The 24,551-nt window shown below is 47.0% G+C and overlaps 1 protein-coding gene across 1 annotated transcript in view; it reads left to right on the top strand.

The window, feature by feature from the left end:
- The window catches only part of LOC119160862 (uncharacterized), an 89,321-nt gene that overhangs the window by 27,322 nt on the left and 37,448 nt on the right, over positions 1-24,551 (top strand). The window contains exon 15 of the mRNA XM_075887890.1: positions 9,438-9,534. Within this exon, the coding sequence (XP_075744005.1) occupies positions 9,438-9,534 (97 nt within the window). The remainder of the gene's footprint in view (positions 1-9,437; positions 9,535-24,551) is intronic.

The following is a 24,551-nucleotide window of genomic DNA, read 5'->3' as shown; positions in this document are numbered from 1 at the left end:
ACGGATCGCCCCGAAGTGGATCCTGACGACTGCGCGAAGCAATGGGGAGTTAAATCACCCAACCACTCGGGCATGAACATGAATGACAATGCGTGTGTGCAGTTTATACAATGTTTTATTAGGCATAACTCGTATGTTCTGTTAAGTTCTGTATTTTGTTTTGCTTCATTACTGTGGCTTAGTGGTCCACTAAATGTAAAACCAATGATTATTCGGTGGGATCTAGCCTAAAGCTGGCAAATACGAGGTATATATGGATGTATTTTTTTATATGCAGATATCTGTAGAGGGGTGAGTGCTAGGGTATGTTCAACCACGCGTGAATGTTTAGTTTCTTGACTAGGCCAGACTTGTACGACGGCTTGCTTATCAGTTTTCACTTTATGTGCATGTAGATTACTGCGTCGTTGGTTATGGTTCTTGGAAACAGTTTTTTACACATTCCCGAAGGAAAAAAAATAGCTGAATACGTTACCAGTTACCCAAACAAAGAAGAAACGTGTTTCGATTCCGAACACCACTTTCAATGCATATCATCAAAATTAAAGCTGGTGGTCTTTGGCCACCGCGATTGCCCGCTGGGGCACTGCGAGCAATCGCGGAGGCTGCATTAGCACTTCATTTTTCCGGGGGGGGGGGGGGGGGGGCATTTGCACGGTTGTGATTCCAGATGTCCTTCAATACACAGCTGTCGTCGTCTTTTGTCCATGAATATTTATCCGCGAGCGCAGAATAACTCCTCGAAAAAGACCCATTTAGACGGAGAGCTTGTGTTGGCTTAATACAAGTGCTTTAACGGCCTAGTCACGGAAAAGTATCTCAGCATAAACATTGGTTGTTACCTTTAACCTGCATAATTACCGCAAAATTTTGTGAGTGTTTATGACAGGGTGTTAAAGAACAACCTCGCTCGCGAAAGAAATAAGCAATATTTGTTTCAAGAAGAACTCACAGCTTGTCAACTTTGTAGCAACTGTTGAGGAGCAATTGTCATAAAATGTCGCCTACTTATACATTTTTGAAAAAAAAAAAAACACTTTTTTTCACCCTACAAGGTTAAGAAATGTCACTTTACTTTTTGTCACGGAGACATTTCATACATGAAATGTCTTCATTGTAAAGGCAATTCTATGGGTTCCATCGTGGTGAATGTTCGTGAACAACGGGCATTGAATTTCGTCCCTCCGTGTGGAATGCGTTCAATATTTTCCGCCGTCTAAATTTGGCACTAAGAAAACAATGTCTCTTTTAGGGCTACTAGGGGGTACGTACGTAAGATATAAAATACAAATCCGATCTAAACCACTCATTCTAGGATCCACGTGGATCTCTCATAGAATCAACCGTTTGCAATAACAATGGTTAGGTGACTATATTGCTGTCATGTATGCCATGTAGCTATCTGTAAAACCGTGCTTAGCCATAGTATTCGTGAGGCAGTGGTATTAATGGGCTTTAGTTGAAACAATGAGACGCCGATTAGGGTCGCGCGTAAATAGAATATTTTTTTGCCCTGCAATAAAAAAAATTGAGCGTTTCGCATCCCACTCGCATTTTTTGTACGGATTTTCTTCCTGTCGCAGTGTCAGCACCTTTTGTTCCTGATGTACAAAAGTCCGTTGAGGCAGACCCTCGATAAGCAGTACACCTGTAGATGGTTGAAGTTGGCAGCTGTCCACTGGATGATCCAGGATTCCAGAAACAGCCGCTTATTGTAATTGATCTCCGTCGACTTAGAAGCTTGGTCAAAAAAGTAAAGCAAGACGCCGACCAAAAAAATGTCGATGCTGAACTCGTCAATTTCAATGAGGTGGGTGTTCACAGCGTTGTGCTTAGGAAGCGCGCTCCTTTTTCCCCAGAAATTGCGGACATTTTCTTATGTGGCCACACTCCCTCGAAAAAGTTATTTGCTGTCCCCCCCCCCCCCCCCCCCCTGAGTCAAGCGTCACAATGAACACGTAGTTGAAGTAAACCGGCGCATGTGGTTTCTCTTAGGACAGCCTGTCTTCCGAACACAGAAAGGCCAGGTGCCAGCAATTCACCTGATGCAATTCACTTCTACGAAAAGCACGTACATACAGTTTCTCTTAGCGGATTTTACAGCCTTGCTCAGGTTTAGAGTGATGATAGCCCAACCTTCCGCATAGGGAGTCAGTAGGTCTACCCGCGATTTCCCCAAACATAACCGACTCCCCCCGCGCAAACTTCGCCAATGCCTGGCAAGCCAGCAGCCCTCCGACGCTGCGTCAAAATAATTCGTTGGGGCATGCTCGGGGAAAATGGCACCTAGAAGATGTAAAACTAACAAGTAACCTGACGCAACACGTTGCCGAAAAATGTTAACGTAAGTACGTTACCTGTTACTGTTACAAAATTTTAACAAGTGGGTTACCAAGTTACCGGAAAAAGTAACGCGTTACCGGTAAAGACATAACTTGCATCGTTTTACCACCAACACTGCTGGGAAGGCATTGCATCGTTTTCTGAATGCCTATCAAGACGTTGACGACTATACCTTTGACTCTGTACTGCCTGCTGCCGTGCGTTAAACACCTACTGCTCATGAACGGGAACTGCGGAGCGATTAATTACTGCTTCCCGAACTATTGTCTCCGGAGTAGTTTGCTGTCTGCGTAGACGTTGAGCCGCCGCATGCGGCACTCTGGCCTCCGGAGTAGCAGCTTGCTGTTGGCGTTGCAGCTTTGCCGCTGCTTCCCGACATCAGCCACAGCGCGGAGGGCTCATAATGGCTCACGGACGTGTAGCGGGTACCTCGCTTATCAGGAGAATGACTAACTGCATAGTGCCATAGTCGGTGCATGCTTCTCTACTCTATGAAAGTACGGCGGGCACATATTGGGTACCTTACATCAGCAGTGGCAGATAACGGACAACAGGCGATGAAGGAGCCTCGACCATAGTGTTTCGCCCCTAAATATGAGCTGAAAAATAATATTCCAGTGAAAGTAAGCCATGGAAGTCGCAGCCCACGAACTCCACTCACCGCCAGCGACCAGCAGTTTGCCATTGCTTTTGTGACGTCATTTGCTACAAAGAGCGTAGCCCTTGTCTTTTATCGAAGCTTTGACGCTTGCAAATTGTTCGGTTTAAATAGGAAGCTGAAGAAAGCTGGAAGTATGTGCACTCGAGAATGGATCAAAATTGTTCGCAATGAAAATAACAGCGCATTACGTCACAGCACTTGAGTGAACCAGTGTTGTGCGGCTCTGAAACCACTCGCGCGCTTTTACGCTCAATGATAAATTTAAATAGTCAAAGATAAATTTATGCGCTTGATCAACTGTACTAAAATTTCACCACCTTGATTGCGAGCGCACATGGATTAAGCCACATAACACACATTATGATCGAAAAAACTAGGTCACAGCTCCTGTATGTAGCTACCAGATGGATTCGTTTCCGCTGATTCTCAAGTTTTTTTTGCGAAGGGAGCAAAGCAGCTGTGTGCATGCGATGCACAGGTGAACCTCAGTAACCTTGTTTGTGTGTGGAACAAAGCTGCTTAGTTTGCTTCGGCACTGTGCCAAAAGCGCACACCACTAACTTTCTACACTTCAAATATTCTACATACAATCGGTTATCGATCGCAATATGTTCATTTTCACTGATAGCCAGCAATCGTTCATAGAGATGACATGCATCGCACATGCATCTAGAAAATTGTTGGATAAGAGCCCCCATGATTTGCTGTTACCATTCGTACGTTCTGAAAAAATTTACCGAAATTGCTTATTTTAGTGAAACGGCAGTGTTCCTCAGCCCATTGAACTAATAGTGACTCGATTCTTCCCGAAAAAGCCTAACGATTATTTTGATAAGAAGTTTTCATTAGATTGTATCTATGAATAGTTTATTTGATCATTCTTCAAGGATGCACTTGTTGATAGTAGGAACATTAACTGCTGTTTGAGGTTTGCTACGGTAAAATAATACGAGTACATGATACAAGGTCGGAGTCTACGTATATATGTGTCATGTCTCATGCACAAGCATGCCTACCGAATTTAGTTTGCTATGCATTTAGGGGCAGTTTTGCACCTTACAAGCCCAACGAAACAGACGAGCGCTGGACGTCAACTAAAACTTTATTGATGTGAAATGATGGCGTTGCCATTGTCATAATGCCTGGCGACGAAGCGCGCCATAACACCCGCATGAGAAGAATGCAGGTCCTCAGCTTTGTGCGGGCAATTCAGTTTCCTCTGCGAGCTCAAGAGTAGCAATTGTTCCCGCCACCCCCACAAAAGTCAAAACATTGCATCCAATGCGTATTGATGGCTGGAGAACCCACCTTTCTCTGGCTGCACGGAAGTTGATAACTTAATATCAATGACACGTGTAGTTTATGTTCTCCAACTCTATTGTGCAAAGTCGCCATTTTAGCACTCAGCTAATATACACTTTGTCACTTGGTAAGCCTTCTTCTTTATCACATTATCTGTGAAAATATATTGATGCTGCTAGAGCAGGACGTCGTAGAGTGGAGACACGACGTAGTTACCGTGTTCTTGTGATTGGCACGGTGACATGGCCACAGAAGTCCCAGCGTCAGGTTGCAGCCGAACAAAATTAGTGGATCGAAGTTGCGGTTAGATATTTGCGCTGACGTCGGCACAGCACAGGGGTAGCTCAAGCCTCAGAATACTGGTTGAGCAGTCGATAAGCGCAGAATGAACAATCAAAATATCCATTGTTAGAATCACCTCGTGAGTGCAAGTACAGTGAACAGAACTAACTTAGAGCGGTCGACGATACGGGTGGTACACATTTCCATTACGGCAGTTTTGCTGCCGTTAGCTACTCGCATAGACAGGCAGGCGTTAGCACTTTTCGAAGACGGCTACGAAGGTCAGAGCGCATGACCGACACCTGAGCTCCAGTGTCGATGAGGGTTTTAACGAGCACATGATCAACAAAAACTTTGATTACGTTTCGTTTAGCAGCCAGGGTCAACAGAGGTTTGCGCAGCCTCATTTCGAGGCTTCATTCGTTAGTTTCCCGAGGAATGGCCAAAGTAGAATAGGGACGGGGGTCACCGAGATGGAGGCGAACGAGACTGACGGCACTGCGGAGAGGGCGAGCAGCTGGTGAATCGAGGAGTGGCAGGGTCAGCATAGAATGATTGGGCTTGAGGCGCCATATAGGACAGGATGCGTGTTCGTAGCGATAGTTAGCATACGGTTGAAACGAGGAATTGCAGCGGTTACGGCTGTGGCGAAAGATATGGTCGATCCGGGAGCACATGAAGTAGATTGGTCTGCCATGCAGTTTTCGCCACTCATATGGGTTTTTACCGTTCCGTGTATACTTTCGGGGCGCATCAGAAGCAACGATCGGGTTTGTAGAGGTGGGACGTGGTCTAAAGGTGTATGGGATGTGCATAGCCACCATTTCTTGGGGAACAGCTTAAATAAGTGAGATTGTGAAGTCATCACGCGTATGGTGATCACGGGAGATCAGAGACATCGACTCAAGTTCGTGACGTATGGCTTGCGTCAAATTTGGTGGTTCTAGTTGGTGCAATGGCGCAGGTCACAGGACATGGCTGGAGCCGTATTAAGAAGCCGGTCGAAGCGATGCACGATGCGGTTGCCTTCTGCTTGATCAAATTTGCGTCACTCTTTAATGAGGTAATTACCTGTTGTGCACCTCCTAAATAGCAAGATTTCAACGCATCGTCGGTGATGCCATTCATAAAGTGTCCGACCTTATCTGCCTGCCTCCGGCATATTGTCATTGGCTTTTCGGCGAAGCGCCAGAACGTCCAAAATTTATGAAATGTGCGATTCGGTGGACGTATGGGCACGAAAGTCCGAACTTCTGCTTGGCGTCCGATTGACCTCCGGATAAAATCAGGTAGCCTCAGGTCCCAACTTCTGAGTTCGGCTTCATGCGTCTCAAACCATGCCTTTGTGGTGTCACCCAGGTAGAATTTCGCGTTCACCAAGATAATTGTTGGTCCCACTTGCAAATGTTCGCGACGCGCTGGTACATCGACACTCATCGCGACTCATTAGCGTTGACCTTGCCAGTGCCGATGAAGATTCCCGGATCACTTAGCGGAGTCATGACGTATTGCACTGGTGTCCGAGCGACCGTGCCACTCTCGGTAGTTGATTGATATGTGGGGTTTAACGTCCCAAAATCACCATATAATTATGAGAGACGCCGTAGTGGAGGGCTCCGGAAATTCAGACCACCTGGGGTTCTTTAACGTGCACCCAAATCTGAGCACACGGGCCTACACTATTTCCGCCTCCATCGGAAATGCAGCCGCCGCAGCCGGGATTCGAACCCGCGACCTGCGGGTCAGCAGCCGAGTACCTTAGCCACTAGACCACTGGGCTTTCGGTAGTCACAGCAGCGGAACAGATGTGATGTCCGCTGAGGAGATCCACGTCAGACTTTCGTAGAGATTACCCAGCACTTCCACCAAAATGATACGCGTAGAGTAGCAGTTGCAGTTGCAGTCGCAGACGCCCTATATAAGGCAAGTGTGACGCCGTCGGTTCCAAACCCGAGACAGCTAAACCTCTTCTTTGGCTAGTAGCGTCCTCTGGTCGACACTGACACAAACACCTGCATAGCAATATGACGCGTCAGCTGGTATTGGGCGACCACGGCGTGTATGGTAATCACCTCGTGGATGTGGCCACACGTCTGTTAGAAGCTGTACCGTTGTCAAAACCACTGCTAGAAGTTATACCTTTGTCGAAATCTGATCCACCTACAAAGTTTTTTTCGCTCGTGCGTGAACTTCGTCGTGTAAAATGAAACTCGATGGATTTCACGAACGCTTACACACATAGCTTAGATGCAGATTCACAGCTGCGTCTACTGTCAAAATTATGCCATGCTTTTTTCCTGTTTTAAATCAGGCTTTGCATAACTTGCACGAATGCCTAATCCAATCGATTCCGATTGGCCAAGAACCCTACGAGCGACAATGACAGGAGAGAGAACGCTATGTGCTATGTTCTTTGGGGTGTTCCCTGTTTGTTGTGCCCAGATAAACACTTTCAATGCTATGGAAAAGCTTTAGAAACATGCTTTGTTAAAAGGAAAAAAATTATAGAATACCGACCGATAACGTCTTCAGCGCAGAAAGTTGACGACAGTGTCTTAGGATCTCCGTGTTTGAAAGTATGCATAGAGATGGAGCTTCAGGACTGTCGTTCATGCACTAGACCATACACATTTTGTGGCCACATTTGTTCCCTACCTTTTGTTCTTGTTTCTTAGTAGTGTCTACTTCTACTAAATTTTATTCAGTCACATGGAAGTCAGCCAGCTGTCCAAAAATTACCCAACGTTATTGCTGTTACATCTATTTTTACATCCGCTCCCCAGAAAACCAGCATGCAAACACTGCATCTGAATGACCAATCATCTGTCTTTTGGCAATTTTTATAGCTTATTTTACCTTTTTAGGGGCGGACCTCCTTTGACGTGGCTTGTGCATCCCGTTGTGGGTAACCACCCCTTGTTAACTTTTGAACCGGCCATATAGGGTGATACTTGTACTATACGCTGAAAAATGCAAATGGTACGACACTAATGCCTAGTTCACACTGAAACATCCGCTTTCTACAGCGACAGAAATTCCCCTGCCACCGAAACGCAGCGTCGTTCGCACTGGACGCACCCCGCGCCACCGAATATGCCATCTATTACGGGGCGAACACGGGATGGATGCGCTGTCACCCGGTTGTTGTCGCGGCTCTCAAACGCTACTACGCTATCTGGTGGTGTATACTTAGACCATTCTAGTACGTAAGAAGCAAGAAAAGACAGTACTGCGTACTTTGCTGGCGAGTGGCTGTCTTGTTATGCACGAAGAGCAGAAAAACCACCGACGCCAGCGGCGTTGGTGGGTTCGTTTGGCTCTGCAAGACCGCAACAAGCTCGGTCACGCCAACAGCAAGCTCGGTCACCTTCGTTCACCTTCGTTCGTAATCTTCGTTCACCTTCGCTTCGTTTTCCTGGATAACTGCAGATAGTGCTCAAGTCTCACGTGTGACGTGACTTGATGCGCTCGTTCACCTGTGCTGCACGCTCGAGGCACTCCAACGCAGCGCCTACAGAATACAATTCACTCATTTTCTTGTGCAGAACATCAAATAAACGTTTTGCTCACTCTCTCCAGACGCAAGAATCTGTCGTCCTTTGACGACATTTGCAGTGTAACATGCAGATACGGGGCCAAATTTTTTCAACGTTCTATGTTTGTTTGTACAACCCGTAGTATCTACTGTTATCACTGCTGATAAATATACCTTAGATTTTGGCGTCATGTTTTCGGAATGGTTTAGAATTTACCAGGACAAGGACATGCACACCCCAGAAAACTATTCTCTGGTCAATCATCTACACTATATATACCCAGACAAATCAAACTTCCCAACCTGAGCGTCAGAAACGCTGGCCTATACCAGCGTTTGTAGCACCTACTCTTCCTCTTACACAGTCTTATTGATAATTGCGCAGGTAATGTTAACAAAAAAATCTCTTACGTTATCTCACCTGGCAAGTACTTCTGATCGTGTCAACAGCCCCAGTTTGATGGTGGCCGACAGCGGCCCCCAAGACACGCCAAGAGCAGAAGCTATCTGGCAGTACATAATCTGTTATGAACTACGTTATCAGAGGTGCCCTTGCCTGGACTGCAGTTATCTCTTCATTCATCGCCAGAGCAACAATTCAGTTTTATGGATGGCTTATGAACGCCTGTAATGGTGCCCTTTTGTCAAGGCCGCGTCACCCTTCGTTGTAATCTTGTTCTCGTTGATGTATTGAGCGGCTTTGTTGGTCTCATACAGAGGCATGTGTCATTTCTTTTTGACATAGCAGTCTAGCCTGAGGCAGTTTTTTTTCTTTTTTCTGTTTGCGTGGCCTTAAATACAGCCTTTTATCTCACACAATTCTTGCTTTGTTGTTCTATAGCGTGGTTTATAATATCTGAGTTAATATCTGCAGTGCGAACAATTCACTATTGCTCAAAACGTAGATTTACCTGTATATTTAGCTTACCTTATACATATCTACATTATTTTACCTTATATATTGACCCGTGTCTACATGTAAACGAAAACAATGATGGTGGGGATTTAGCAGACACTAGGTAGTGGGCCTCTGGCTTGACTCAAAAAACGAAGAGGAAAATCTTGGGGCTCAGCTGTTCAGAACACGCTGCTTTCGCTGTCTCAAGCGTACCTGTGCTTTTTTCGCGTTGTACCGCTACACTGGTGGAGGTGCTGGATCACAACCCTGCCTGATCGCAACCCTGCCTGGATCGCAACCCTGCAACCCTGCCAACCCAGCGGGACTGTGTCATGTTCTTGACACAGTCCCGCTGGGAGCCGTTCATCCAGTCCAAACGCATTATCACCAATTGCAACTCCTGTGCATCGTTTCAGTGGACGGTTGCGGGGCCTCGCACCAGAGCTCACTCTCTCGCCGGAACCTCCCAGGCACCGCTCACCTCGACCAATGGTGAACGCAAGCCCCCAACAGGTGCCTTAAGGTAGCTTTCCGATGCACCCATCTCAGGTGACCATCTATCAACCAATAGTTCCTGATCGCTTTAGTGGCGGCACCCTTGAAGACGCTGATGACTGGCTTGACTACTACGAGCGTGTTACCAAGATAAATCAGTGGCCGGAACAGGAAAAGCTTTCTCGAGCCCATTTCTACCTTGACGATGGTGCTCGTACTTGGTATGAGAATACAGAAGCCAATCTATCGACTTGGCCTGACTTTCGACAGCAGTTCGTCGATACCTTCGCAAATGTCGATCGACGCGACCGTGCACAGCAGTTATTGGAGCTACGGGTTCAAAAACCTAATGAAACCGTTTCAATGTTTGCCGAAGACATGACTCGTCTCTTTCGTCGAGCTAACCCGAACATGACAGAAGATACTAAGTTGAGTTACCTCATGCGCGGTGTCAAGGAACAGCTTTTCGCTGGGCTACTGCGCAACCTTCCAAGTACCGTGGTTGACCTTATTAAGGAAGCTACGGCTATCGAGCAGGCCCTTCATCAACGCTGCAGGCAATATGACCGCATGTCGAGCAATATCCAAATTAATACTATTGATATGACGTCTGAGAGTCAGAGCTCTTTGCGAGACTTGATTAGGGTGATAGTTCGCGAAGAACTGCAGAAGTTCGGGACACCGGTTGCTGAAACGCCCATTGCTTTGGTCGTTGAATTCGTGCGCGACGAAATCCGCCAAGCGTTGTCTACGGCTAGTCTTGATGCTGAGCAGCGTCCCATGAGCTACTCTGCCGCTCTCCGTCGTCCACCACCCGCTACGCCGACGCCGTACCGCCAGGCACCAATGGCCCTTTGGTCACTGCCGTAAGAGCAGACCCTACAGCAACCACCCATGCCACAGCCATACAACCAGCCATCCACACCCACGCCATCGGCATTGACGCCAGGAGAGACGCTCAGACGTCCACCAACACGAAGAACAGATGCATAGCGCACAGTCGACAGGCGTCCACTTTGCTTTCACTGCGAAGGTGCAGGCCATATTGCCCGTCATTGTTGGCATCGAGGCGATTCATTTCGTCCTGTTCGATCTTGGTTTGAAGGTCGACGTGCCAATGACGAATACACTCCACGCCGCGACGACGCCTCCTTCTACGGAGCCCGTTCTTACTTCGAGGACGGCCGTACAACTGCAAAGGAGCCAATGCCTACTAACCCGCATGGTCTGGGTCGCCGATCCCGCTCTCCGTCTCCCGCGCGTTCGCCTTTGTCGCACCGCCACACCTATGCGGACCTTATTAAAAGAAGGTCACCTAGCCCGCACCGAGGAAACTGAGGGCGGCGACCTCCGGGGGCAAGGTTCCAGGCCATGAAGATGACAAAAAAAGCCCCCACTGCATGACGTCGTACAGCCGATAAGCCGCGAAAAGGATGAAATTGTGACTGCCGACCTAAGTATTGTTCTTGACGGCCAGCAAGTGACAGCTTTAGTCGACACTGGTGCCGACTTTTCTATTATCAGTCAGGACCTCGCCGACAGCCTCAGAAAAGTGAAGACACCGTGGATGGGCCCTCATATAAGAACGGCAGGTGGCCAGTTATAGATACCCTCTGGAAGATGTACAGCAAGAATGGACATCAGAGGTTGTCCTTTCATTGCGTCGTTAGTCGTTATCGCCACATGCTGCAGAGATGTAATCCTTGGCATGAATTTTTTACGAGCATATGGCGCCGTCATTGACATACCAAAAAGTTTGATTACTTTATGCAACAGTACGGGCTTACCCGATTTTCCAGAGGCACGAGCAAACCAACTGCGTCTTACTGATGATGACGTGGTCCTCCCTCCTAGGCCGTGCACACTTGTTTCTGTGGCCGCCACTGTCCAGTTTTACGCGGAAGGAGTTGCAAACCAAATAAGCTCGCTTCTTTTCACCTACGGTATTTCTGTCGCATGAGGTATTGTAAGAGTTGCTGCTGGACGCACGGACCTACTGCTGTCCAATTTTAGCGCTGAGCGCCGGCACCTTCTAAAAGGCACGGCTGTCGCTTACTTCGGCGATGTCATAGATGCCGAAGGTTGCTTGGCGGTAGTCGACGAGGCGCTAAAACTCGTTTCAGCGCCTGTTCTAGACCTTAGCATTACTTTGCCGGAAGACGAGCGACGCAGACTGCCTGAGCTATTGGCTGAATACCAAGATTGCTTTTCGACAACATCAAGAGTTGGCCGTACGCCTCCAACCAAGCATCGGATAATTACCAAGGAAATGGCAAGACCTATTCATCAGAACCCTTATCACGTGGCTCTAAAAGAGCGCGAAGCGATACAACAGCAGGTAGACAGAATGCTTTAAGATGACGTCATTCAGCCTTCACAGAGCCCCTGGGCGTCGCCTGTGGTCCTCGTTAAGAAAAAGGACGGAAGCCTGCGCTTCTGTGTGGATTACCGGAAGCGAAATCAGGTCACCAAAAAAGACGTATATCCGCTACCTCGTATAGATGACTCTCTCGACAGACTTCGACATGCTCGATACTTTTCTTCAATGGACTTGCGCAGCGGATATTGGCAAATCGAGGTAGGCCCGACAGACTGCGAGAATACCGCTTTTGTGACACCAGATGGGTTATATGAATTTAAGGTCTTGCCATTCGGTTTGTGTTCAGTGCCCGCTACCTTTCAAAGACTTATGAATACCGTGCTTTCCGGGTTAAAGTGGAAAACCTGCTTAGTATATCTGGACCATGTCACAGTGTTCTCCGCGACATTTGATGAGCACCTTGAAAGGCTTGAAGTGGTCTTACGAGCCATACGGTCCGTGGGATTGACGTTGAAGCCTGAGAAGTGCCACCTTTGCTACGAAGAGCTGCCATTTCTTGGTCACGTCGTCAGTCATGCAGGTGTTCGTCTCAATCCTGAGAAAATCACAGCCGTTGCACCTGTGCCAACCGATAAAAAGGCTGCCAGACGCTTTCTTTGCCTCTGCGCAAATTATCGACGATTTATCGCGGACTTCGCACGCATAGCATCAACGTTAACTCGCCTCACGGGAGAAGACGTCACTTTTGAGTGGAAGAACGAAGAGGAAGCTGCTTTTAACGATCTTCGTCAGCGACTACAAACACCGCCAGTTCTTGCCCACTTTGACGAGAGAGCCCCTACGATGTTTAATACCGATGCTAGCAATGTCGGTCTGGGAGCTATGCTTGTGCAGCAGCAAGAGGGCGCAGAAAGGGTAGTCGTTTACGCAAGCAGAACGTTAACACGTGCTGAGGCTAATTACTCCACGACCGAGAAGGAATGTCTCATCGTGGTATGGGCGGTTACAAAATTTCACCCGTATTTATATGGCCGTCCCTTCAAAGTAATTAGCGAGCACCACTCACTGTTGTGGTTAACAAGTCTTAAAGACCCTACAGGGCGATCAGCGTGTTGGAGTCTCAGGCTGCAAGAGTTCGATATGGTAGTCATGCATAAGTCAGGCAAGCGACATATGGACGCTGACTGTCTGTCCCGTTCACCCATTGAGTCGGCAACCCTATACCCGAGGATGAGGAAACAACATTTTTCGGTGTCCTCGACACGACCGCCATTGCGCAGCAACAACGGGACGACGCTGAATTGCTTGGCTTAACTACTTGGATGGCAGATCTCAGAAGGCACTGAGAGTTTTCGCAAGAGTGCTGTCATCGTTTTGTTTACGGGACGGAATACTCTACAAAAGAAATTTTTCGTCAACGGTATCCGCCTATCTGCTCGTCATCCTAGCAGCCCTTCGCACCGAAGCACTCAAAGCATGCCACAACGAGGTGACCTCTGGCCATTTGGGTTGCACGAGGACGTTGGCCAGAGTACAGCAAAGGTATTACTGGCCGAGACTAACCACAGCCGTGAAGCACCATGTTCGTACCTGTCTCGACTGCCAGCGCCGCAAGTCACCACCGAATAAACCAGCTGGCCTCCTGCAACCCGTCCAGGTCCCAACAGCTCCATTCTATCACGATCGGCATGAACATTTTGGGCCCACTACCTACTTGTACTGCAGGGAACTGCTGGGTTATCGTCGCGACAGATTATCTGACCCGTTATGCCGTTATGTGGGTATACGATACAGCGCTGGTGTTCATTTTTGATTCCGTTTGTATGTTTCCGTGTGTGTTTCAGTTGTGTTCGAAGTTGTGTATATGTTTTGTACCGGTCATGTTACCACCCCCTCTCCCCACCTCTCATTTGGGTATGCCGCAAAGTGAGCACCCGGCGCTGCAAGGAGGGTACAACGGCGCGAACACGCACATCTTTGGCGGAGAGAAAAACGGGAGAAAATATACAAGCGGAGGCCTCGCCCTGCTTCCGCTTCGTTGCGCAGTGGGGGAGCGGAGAGGACGGCCGCCGAGGGACGTGCACAGCCCTGATCAAAAGCTGCTTTGCTACTAAAATCATGATGTGTATGAGCAAAGGCAAATTAAAGTCCTCGGAAAGTCTGCCACCAGAAAGTCGACGCAAGAAAGCCACAGAAAGCAGGGGAACACGATTGCATGCAGTTCAGCACCGTCGTTTTAAAATAATATGCAGTTTGCATTACCGATTCTGCGAGAACAATGGAAAGTGGGCTCGGGTAACGCAGACACAGAAACTGACGTTCTATAGCTTCTATCATGCGAACTTGAAAGCAATAAGTGACGCATCATTGTAAAACGAAGCACGCGAAGAATCGAGGCGATGGATGACAGCTGTCCACTATCATCTGCTAATGCTTCTCGCATGTCGAACACGATCACATAGCTTCGTTTTTGTACTTTCATTGGTTCATAGTGGAAATATTCGTAGGAGACGCAGATAAAAACAAAAAAAGTATTAGCATTTTATACGTACAAACGAATACAAAGTTTAGTTACCAATAAAGTATCTTATTTTAGAAATCGTTAAACCAATACCTCGTAAGGAGTCGATGCTTTAGCGCATTGTTTGGTTGTGACGTTTCGTACGGCATGTGCATGGTTCAAAATTTGTAGGTTCGGCGATAATGCAGCAATACGTATTTTGCTCGAAATCTGTGCAGTATTCGTGTTCTGCGAGCTTTCTGCGACGTGGTTGGGTTAATTATCATATTAGCCTAAAATAGTCTAGATATTTTAAGTACAATAGTAGTAATAGAACGAGTGACAAAAATGGAGGAATATTGACTAAGGATTTGATATTTCTCAGAGGCGGGCAATATTGGTGAGCGCTCTCGCCAGTTCTTCGTTGCCGGCAAAAAGAAGCGAGAATATAGCAAACGCGCACAAAACTGTTCGGAATGTTCGAAAAATACCAGTACGGAAATGGAAACGCGATAACAAAGCGCGGCCTTGCCCCATTTTTTTTTCGTCGCTGATACGCACCACTAAGACACCTCGACGTCGACTAAATATGTTAGGCACATAGTAGTGTTGGCGCATTATTTATAATTAAGAATTAGGTCCGATTTTGGCAGAGTTCATGATTCGAATGCGGTACAAAGAACGAAGTGCAACAAGAATAACTGACGGGGGTTTATGGCCCTAAACCATGATATGGTTATGACAGATGCCCTAGTGGAGTGCTCCGGCAATTTCCGCCACCTAGTTCTCCTTATTGCACAGCTTAATTTGCATCGGAATGCGGCCGTCGTGACTGGGACTGCGTTTCGCAACCGTCAGGGCTGCTTGCAGTCGAGCGCAATAACCAGTAGACAATCATAGCTGTTAAAAAGAGCAAGGAGTACAGGAGAAAAGACGCGGGGAGTTAAAGAAACAAATCTGCCTATCCTGTTCAACTTTGCGCAGCTCGGAGGATTTCAAGCTGGATGGTTGTGCCGCCCGCGATCTCCGACGCTATAGCGTATCTTTCGCAGACTGGTTCTTTCTCCACGGCCCATCGACGCTGTGCAGCTCTCGCCGTGTGGTGCGCCGTCCTCGGACTTCTTCGACAGGCTCCCAACTTTCCCATCTCCTTCTTTTTCTGTCGCTTACCTATCCTATTTTTTTACATCTTTCCACTATTCTTTTTATCCATCCTTCCCCCCTCCCCTACAAGTCACTGTGCCGTGTCACCTAAAAGACAGAAGTTAGGTGCCTTTTTTCTATTGTTAAGAATCAATTAGTCATTATGTGAAAAAAGTCCAACCTGGCAGGTGTAAAAGCCATGAATACAACAGTTCACAATACTAGTGGACGAACGTCTCGTTACGAGTCACGTTTACAAACTTGTTTGCTTGCAGAATCAAGAATGAAGGAAATTCTAAACGCACTGAAACGTCATATTTCTCACCGTTAACGTACTTCGGCGGTCAGATTTTCCCACGTCGCTATCATGTGTAATCTTATGCGAGCGTGGCCTATGAACTTTTGACTACTGCTGCACATGCTTGACAACGATAGTTATTTGCTAAATGTTGAGAGGTCATTTTTTCATTCACGTGGGGCTTTGCTTTGAAGCATTCTGTTGCATATAGTAAAAACACGTTTAGTGAAATCTTCGTGCATGACGTCCTTCGCCATAGGTTATTACTGAATTCATTACAAAACATATTATGTAATATATTCAGTAATAACTCGTTGCAGCAAGCACCGTGAGGAGGATCTGATCATAGACGAATGCTACGTTTTTTTTTCATTTGCTTTATACACTACAACAGAAAAGGTTATGTGCATTGTTCTGAGATGAAATCACCCTTATTTGAAATTATTTCAATCAATCATTTAACGTATTCGTTATTTAACGTATTTCATTATTTATTGAATAAACCAATGAATTACAAAATGAATGAATAAAAGAATCAATGAATAGTTTGTACTCCCATAAGGAGAGGAAGGTATTGACTAAAACGCTCTAGTGGGCTTGAATAGGATTCCTCATCGATGGCGAACTACGACGAAGTGTGTCTTCATAGGACGATTCTGCTTTTTCTGCTGCTAGCAGTTTTATCAAGTTTTTGCTTTTTCCGGAAGACGCTGCTCCCCGTGTCAGGACGACTGACGCGGAGTCTTCCACCGGCCCACCCTATCAGAGGTCTGCCATGGTGAGGTGCTCGTTAAATTAACGCGCCATGCCCAGAACTACTGATGGTCACTTCCCGATGACTATGGACGTGGATCCTTCTGCGGCGCTGGCCGACCAGAGATCAACTTACGCAAGCTTGTTGCGGAAACGAAGCACCTGTTAGAGCGCCAGTGAGGACACGGAACTCTACTCGGCCTCTGGCGACGACAAGTCGGGTGACAGCTTCAAGATTGTGAGAAACAGGAAGGCCAAACGAAGAAACGTCTAGCCATCTTCTTCATCGGGGACGTTAACTGGGAAGTCAAAAGAACAACACTGGCTGCACATCATCTTGTTCATGGGCTATAGAACCCCTCCATCAGCCTTCGAGCAGTAAACAGGCAAGCTCTGTCTATGTACTTTGAGGGGGTTGCACCAAACGAAATTAAATATATCCGTTTGAACCCACGCAAGAATATTGTTGCTGTAGACACGATGACTGCCAGTGCTTTAGACAAGCTATGCAGATTATCAGAGTTCACAAACATTACAGTCCGACCAATAATTTCAATGGATGGTACCTGCATGGCGGAAGTAACCTATGACATTGATTTGGCCATAGTGAACTCGGATCTTCTAGTTCTTATGAAACTAGCGAACGAGGAAGTAGTCATCACTAATGTACTTCGTCTAGGAAAGACCCGCTGTGTAAAGATAATCTTCAAAGGAGATTCTATTCCGTCACATGTCAAGGTGAGACATTTCCGACATCCTGTTCAGCCATTTGTTCCTAAACCTCATAAGTGCCATAAATGCGTGAAAAGCGGACATGTCAAGGGTGTATGCACAAACACCACAGTATGCCCACGATGTACTGAACCACACACTGCAGACGCATGTCAGGCAACAAGTCCGAAGTGCGGAAACTGTGATGGTTCACATGATGCTGCCTCCACAAAATGCCCGCAGATAAAGAAAGGAATTGTCATTTTCAAACAAATGGTCGGAGAAAATTCTTCGCACAAAGAGGCTGCTGAAAGGGTACGGCGCCGACGCAGCCATCGTAGAAGACGTGCAATAAAGGGTGTCACGCGTAACCCATCTTATTCGAACACCAGTAAAACAGTAAGCATAAGCACGAAGCAAACACAGGTGGACAAGCCCATAGCTGTGGATGACTGGCCTGCACTTCCCCGTACGCAGCCTGCGAAGGAGCCCCCTCTGAGGCCTTTCTTTCCTACAGCTTCCTTCGAGCGTACTTCCGTTCAGGATGAGTCAAGGGTAGATCGATTGATTACCCTGATACTATGATCTCCAGTCGCTGTCATTGCAGACCTACTGAGAAGCCCAGAAACTCCAACTACTCAAAGTGGCCTGCAGGTGCTGGACACGTTGAGCCCAGTCCTCGCCACCCTCATAAAGGAACGTGGCAGGAGATCAACAATCGTTCCGCAAAGAATTCAGAGAAGCATCAGTTATCCAGTGGAACGCCAGAGGACTTAGATCACCGATTTCCGGTTTTCGTCTGTACGTGTTCTTGAACCGTTTCCCAATAATCGTGATTTGTGAACCAAACTGAACAAACTCAATCAGACTATCAGGATACGTATAAATTCCGTCCAAAACCTGCAACGAAAGCAGCAAAGTCCTTGTGTACATTCCCCCGTCGCGAGCTTACTTACAATATTCATCCTGTGCCACCACATGACGAAAACCAGTATGTTTGCCTGACTGTGAAGCAAAAAACCCTCGCCTTCACATTAGTGTGTGTTTACCTCTCCCCTTCAGCTCGTTTTGATGGAAAGATACTGGATTAGATACTTGTGAGCGTTCCGGGTCCATGAATAATTACAGGGGTCTTCAACACCCGCCACCCTATCTGGGGAAGCTCGAAAGTCAATGCCATAGGCGGGAAACTGGCTTCATTTGTGTCCGCCCATGGACTTTCTCTACTTAATGATGGGAGCCCTACATTGTTACGAAGGTCCACGTACAGCAGCTGCTTGGATTTAACATTTGTGTTCCGTCACTGCGCCACAAGTGTCATGTGGTTTTTAGACATCAAGACGCATAATAGCGACCTTCCCCCCTCCCAAGTTATCTCAACATCAAAGGCTTTGCCAGTGGTCAACCGCCTAAAACCATCCGGAGGATCAATTTGTCTGCATTCACAACCAACACGGAAGACGCATGTGCAAAAGGCTTATCTTCTGGCTTTGAGCAAGTGATCAAAGATGCAGCGCAGAGCGTGATGTGCACGCTGACCTGCTCTTCAAAGCCCTCGGAAGTGATTGTGGAGTTAGAGCGACTTCGCGTGATTCGTCGGCGTGCAGAGCGCAGACATAGGCACGAAAAGTCCATTGAAGATTTACGCATAGCAAGGTGCATGCAAAAGAAGATCCAGCACCATATGGATAAACTGGAGTGCCAATGATGAGCGAAGTTTTGCGATTCTCGAGACCCTCACAAATTACTCTCTCAAATATGGCAAACCATGTGAGGACTTCGCACATTTCCCAAACAACGTTTTCCTTTTAAAGCCTTGGCACTTTTCCAACGTAGAAAGGACATCGAGATAGCGGAAGATCTTTGTAGGAAGATTGCAGGCCCATCACATTGCACAGGGGTCCTTACTGCTGCTACCACACCACACTCCTTTGATCTGTGCATTGACCTGCCTTTTCCAATGGAAGAGCCGGACGCAGCTTTTGCTTGTTGTAATCTATCGTCGTCACCCGGGCCAGATGGTATATCGTAGCGCCTATTGTGCAACCTCGGTGATCGCGCATGTAGTGTTTTACTGGATGAGCTTAATGAGTCTTGGCGAGCTGGAGCTCTTCCCAGAGAATGGAAAACAAGCCGTTTGGTTCCGATTCTCAAACCTGGAATATCACTTCTACAGCTTACGTCATACAGACCGATAGCGCTGGCTAGTTGCGTGGGCAAGCTGATGGAGCGAATGATTCTTGCCACGCTCGAGTGGTTCTTAGAACGATACACAGTCTATCCAGACGCCATGACCACTTTTCGTCGTCTTCATAGCTCCAATGACAACGTCATTGATCTCGTGACACACGTAAAACACCAGAACATGAGTTGACGGCTACCTGTAGCATTGTTTTGGATGTCAAAGGAGCCTGTCTTTAATGAAGCCATACTTGATAGCCTCCAGTTCTTTGGCTTGGGTGGGCGAGTGTACCTCTGGATCTGCTGCTATCTTCATATGAGATCATTGTTTAGGTAAACTGATGATCGGCCGACATCTAAGCATTACATACACCGTGGTGTTCCCCAAGCAGGTGTATTGAGCCCCACACTATTCAGTCTTGTTATGATCGGCCTCGTAGAAACTATACCAGAGTCCGTGCAGATATCTATCTATGCAAACGATATTGTTGTTTGAACATCATGTGTAACACGTCCGGAGATACGTGCGAAATTTCAGAAAGCTGCGAACTCTATTTCAGCGTACCTAAGAGAACAAAGCCTCGAGATTTCTCCAGACAAAGCGGCAATAGCTGTGTTCACGCGGAAGGCAATGACGTCATATCCCATCACCAACAATGAACAAATTGTCTGCTACACCCGCACACACAGGTTCTTGAAAGTCGCCTTTGGATTGAAATTTCTGCTGGAGTCCTCATGTGTCCACTCAGAAAAAAGCACCTAATTGCCATCTCCCAACTTTGCAACTTCCTCAGAGGAAAAAAGTGGGGCATGTTAAAACACGCAATGTTGCAGCTATGCAGCACGTTGTTCCTAGGGTACCTGCGGTGCAGCTTGCCTGTTTTGACTAACACCTGCAAAAGTAGCATACGTATAATCGAAGGTACCCAGGCACTCAGAGTTTGTCTTGGATTACCAGGCTGCACATTCATAGCGGAGACTATCGCAATCTCGAAAGATCACCCGGCTTTAGTGCACATTACTCTAGAGGTGCTTCGAGCACATATTAGGCACCATGCTCGCGCCCCTGCCCACCACCGCGCTTCGCTTCTAGAAGACCGACCGAGTGCCTCCTTCTGTAAGAGAGTATTAGGTTACCGTATTCAAGCAGGCCACACACCTCCGGAACGTATCCTGACCGTGCAAAACTACGCTTGACAGAGCCAGGCATTTGCAAAAAGGCGGATCTTCCGACACCAGCTTTGAAGCAGCTGACTCTACTTATGCTGCACGAAGGATACAAACACCACGTTGAACTTTATACGGGTGGTTCGACAAATGTTAGCGGATCCGCAGGAGCTATGATCTTCCCAACAAATGCCGAAACCATTCACTTTCGAACGTCTCACAAAACAACAACTACAGCCACAGAGCTCGTAGTGCTCCGCTGTGCACTCCGCAGGATTTGTTAAGATGCACATATAGAACGGTGCACTTTCACCAATTCGAAACCAGCTCCGTATATTATTCAAACTGCGCTACGTCGTGGACCTCAAGACCAATTGGTGCTGCAAACAATACAATTATATCAGCAAGTAACACAGAAAGGGCATAATGTAACTTTTCAATGGTTACCAGGCCACTGCGGAATCTTCGATAACGTGCATGCCGACAATGTGGCAAAGAACACTCACGAAAATGCATGGCATATTGGATTCCATTACACTGCCAATCAGCGATGCAGCAGCAAGGATTAATACGCTCGTGCACGAGGTCAGCAGCCCTCTGTGGAACACGCCCAGATTTCTACACACCCGTCTTCACCGTCTGGCCCCATACCTACAACTTTCCATTCCATCTGGGTTATTCCGATCTCAGACAACCGTTTTCTGCAGTATGTGGCTTGGGGTGTCTTTTACGAACAGATGTGCTTGCTGCAGTGGATGGGTAGTCACTGCTGCATGTGATGATTGTGGCACTGACGAAACCATCGAGCATATTTTGTGACAATGCCCTCAGTACAACTGTCAGAGACAGTCCATGTCAGCAGTGGTTGCACGCCTCGACGATCAACCGCTTTCCGAAAAAATAATTTTGGAATACCGGAAAAGTCGAGCTTCACGCGAAAAAGCGACGAAGCCCCTCCTGGAGTTTCCGAGATCCACCCGCCTTGTCGAACATTTGTGACGTTTTAGTGTGTTTGTGTGTTCTCGCTTTCGTCCCGCTCCCTTTCTCTCATTTTGTTTTGCTTACTTTTTTGTCTCCTATTTCCCCTTCGCGCAGAGTAGCAAACCAGAGATTGCTTTCTGGTTAACCTCGTTGCCTTTCTTCATATATATATATATATATATATATATATATATATATATATATATATATATATATATATATATATATATATATATCATTGATTGCACTTCAGCTGCATGCAGAGGCGGCATGCACAACCTGTACGCGTAAACGTAACCAAAGGAGGGGGCAGTATGCGTAAATACAACCAACAAAAGAATGCAACAAGTAGAAACGTTTCAGTGAAAAAACAAGTGATAAAGAAGGAGCACACGACCAAGGCAATATTCACACTTTTCATGTATTCTTTTCTTGCGTGACGTAACTATAAAGAACGAACAGTTTTGTGTCTGCTTTTTCGTCTCGTTTACGTCAATGTTTGTCCACAAGTTCAAAATTGGACACAAGTCCAGGTGCACAGAGCACAATGGTCATCAACTGAGATGACAAGAAGTCTCAAGTGCTTAAAGCACTCATAAGCCTGCTGTTCGCGAGTAGGTACCGTTTGAAGCAGCTGTTATCATGCATGTGGGCTGCTAGATAACATTATCGGTTGACAACTTATCCTCACGGAAAGCTTTGCTGCATGAATAGCTGCCTGCAGTAACCACGCTGCCTTTTATATAGAAATGCTCGGAAGGCTTCACTTTTGCTGGTACTGTTGATTTGTTACATCTAGGGTAAACAACTCTGATGTAAGCGCGTGCGAGGTCACTGAGGTAGTTACTCTAGAGTATGACCATGTATAGGTCACAACCAGTCACACTTCATAACACAATAGAATCCCGATGTTACGTTTCCAGGGGCTTCGTTTTCTTGACTGCTACGTTGATTTTGGCCCCCTCTCGGCATAGCTCTTTTATATTCTAATGCATTGGCAGCCTCGCTGTTACGTTGCAACTGAGGATTCATTCCTGCACTGTCCATTTCGAACCAGCCATTCGTGATGGCCATGGCATGGTGGTCATGTTGACTTTTCATGTTGCTTGGCTTGGTCCACTTGGTGAACAAATGGGCCGCCTGAAGTAGCGATGGTATCACTTATCAGGTATATTGAAGGCGCGACACTAGAAAAAAAAAACCCTGTTTAACAATTGGACCAATTATGTCTTCGGGTACAAAAACTGGTTTCAAATCACCTTTGCAATTTTATCTACCGGCGATACCTTGGCCGCGTGTGCCATTGGTGACGAAACTAAGGTGGAGGATGAAGTGCTGTAGCAATAGGTGACCAGTAAAAGAGTGAGGGGTTGTGGGATGCACCGTCTGCTACCGGCTTTTGGTTCGAGAAGAGTAGGCGACGGTGAACCGCTTTGCCGCAAGCCTCAGATTTTTCGGGATTCGCGCGCGCGGTTGCCCGTTTATCTTCGTCCTGACAAACCATGGTCGGTTGTTGAGCCATTGGCTGCTCTAACTCGAGCGTGAAAGGCAAACGCATGAATCAATTGCCACTAAACGAAGAAAGAAAAATGAGAAAAAATGGCAGCATATCCACGGAGTGAATGATGGAGAGTGGGGCGAAGCATTCGTCCGTCCATGCGTCCGCCTGTGTGACCGTCCATGCGTCTGTTCGTGTGACCGTCCATGCGTTCGTTAATGCATCCGCCCCTGCGTCCGTTCATGCGTCCATCCGTGCATCTGTCTGTGTGTCCGTTCGTCCATCTATTCAACACTCCAAGTCCCACAATCTCGCATCTTTTTATCACATATTCCCCATATAGAAGCACCGCCATTCAGTGGACATTCCAAGGACTAAACGAGAGGTGGCACACGCACACTTTCTTACGGCTTGCGCTTCGGGTCTACTTCCCACCTTCAACCACCTTGAGTTGATGGTATTTACTAGTTCACTGTATTCATGGCACTGCGGCCCAATGCTCGCTAAATCTTTCTAAAAATAAAGGAGGTTACGCCCAGCGAGTATAACGTAGCAACCTTTTCCTGTCAGATAGTGCTCAATGTACATACCAGTGGCTGCTAATGTGAAATGAGAGACAGGAGGATTCAGCTTTCAATTCCTTACGGCTTTAATTCCTTACGGCCAGTTTCATTTGAAGTTCGTTTACTGATTAGTTACAGTGTTCCTAGATTTCCTGTCCTTTCGTCCCGACGATCGCTGTGACATGTAGCGGGGCGGGACGTGGGCCGACAGTGGGGAAGTCAGAGCGCGTCATGACCTCGAACAATTCCTCTTCTCTTGCTCTTTAAACACGTCGGCTCACTTCCGTTGCTGTCACGAGTGCGCTAACGTTGCTACGATGTAAATATAGCCCACTGCACAGCACCCCTCCTCCTATGCTATTTACCGCGTGCTTACAGGGTGCTTAGTAATCTGCGCTTCGCCGATGCCATTGCATTGCCGAATACCTCAGGGCACGCATTGCCATTCATGATTACTGAATTAGACAAGGAGAGCAGGAAAGAAGGTCTTATAATTAATCTGCAGAAAATGAAACTAATGTACAACAACCTCGGAAGAGAACAGCGCTTCGAGATCGGTAGCAGTGCACTTGCAGTTGTAAAAGAGTATGTCTACTTAGGACACGTAGTAACCGCGGAGCTGAACAACGAGATTGAAGTAACTAGAAGAATAACAATGGAGTGGGGCACATTAGGCAAGTGTTCTCAAATCACGACTGGTGCCACTAACCCTCAAGAGGAAAGTATAAACAGCAGCATCTTGCCGGTACTTACTGACGGAGCAGAAACCTGGAAGCTTACAAAGACGGTTCAGCTTAAACGGAGGACGACACAGCGAGCGATGGAAAAAAAATATAGGTGTATGCTTAAGGGAAAAGAGGAGAGCAGAGTGGGCCAGGCAACGAACCGGGACTGAGGACTTCATATATAGTGGAAATCAA

Source organism: Rhipicephalus microplus, chromosome 3 (assembly GCF_043290135.1).
Source record: "Rhipicephalus microplus isolate Deutch F79 chromosome 3, USDA_Rmic, whole genome shotgun sequence".
Lineage (NCBI taxonomy): Eukaryota > Metazoa > Arthropoda > Arachnida > Ixodida > Ixodidae > Rhipicephalus > Rhipicephalus microplus.
The sequence above is the reverse complement of the archived record's forward strand: the minus strand, read 5'-3'. Positions and strand labels throughout refer to the sequence as shown.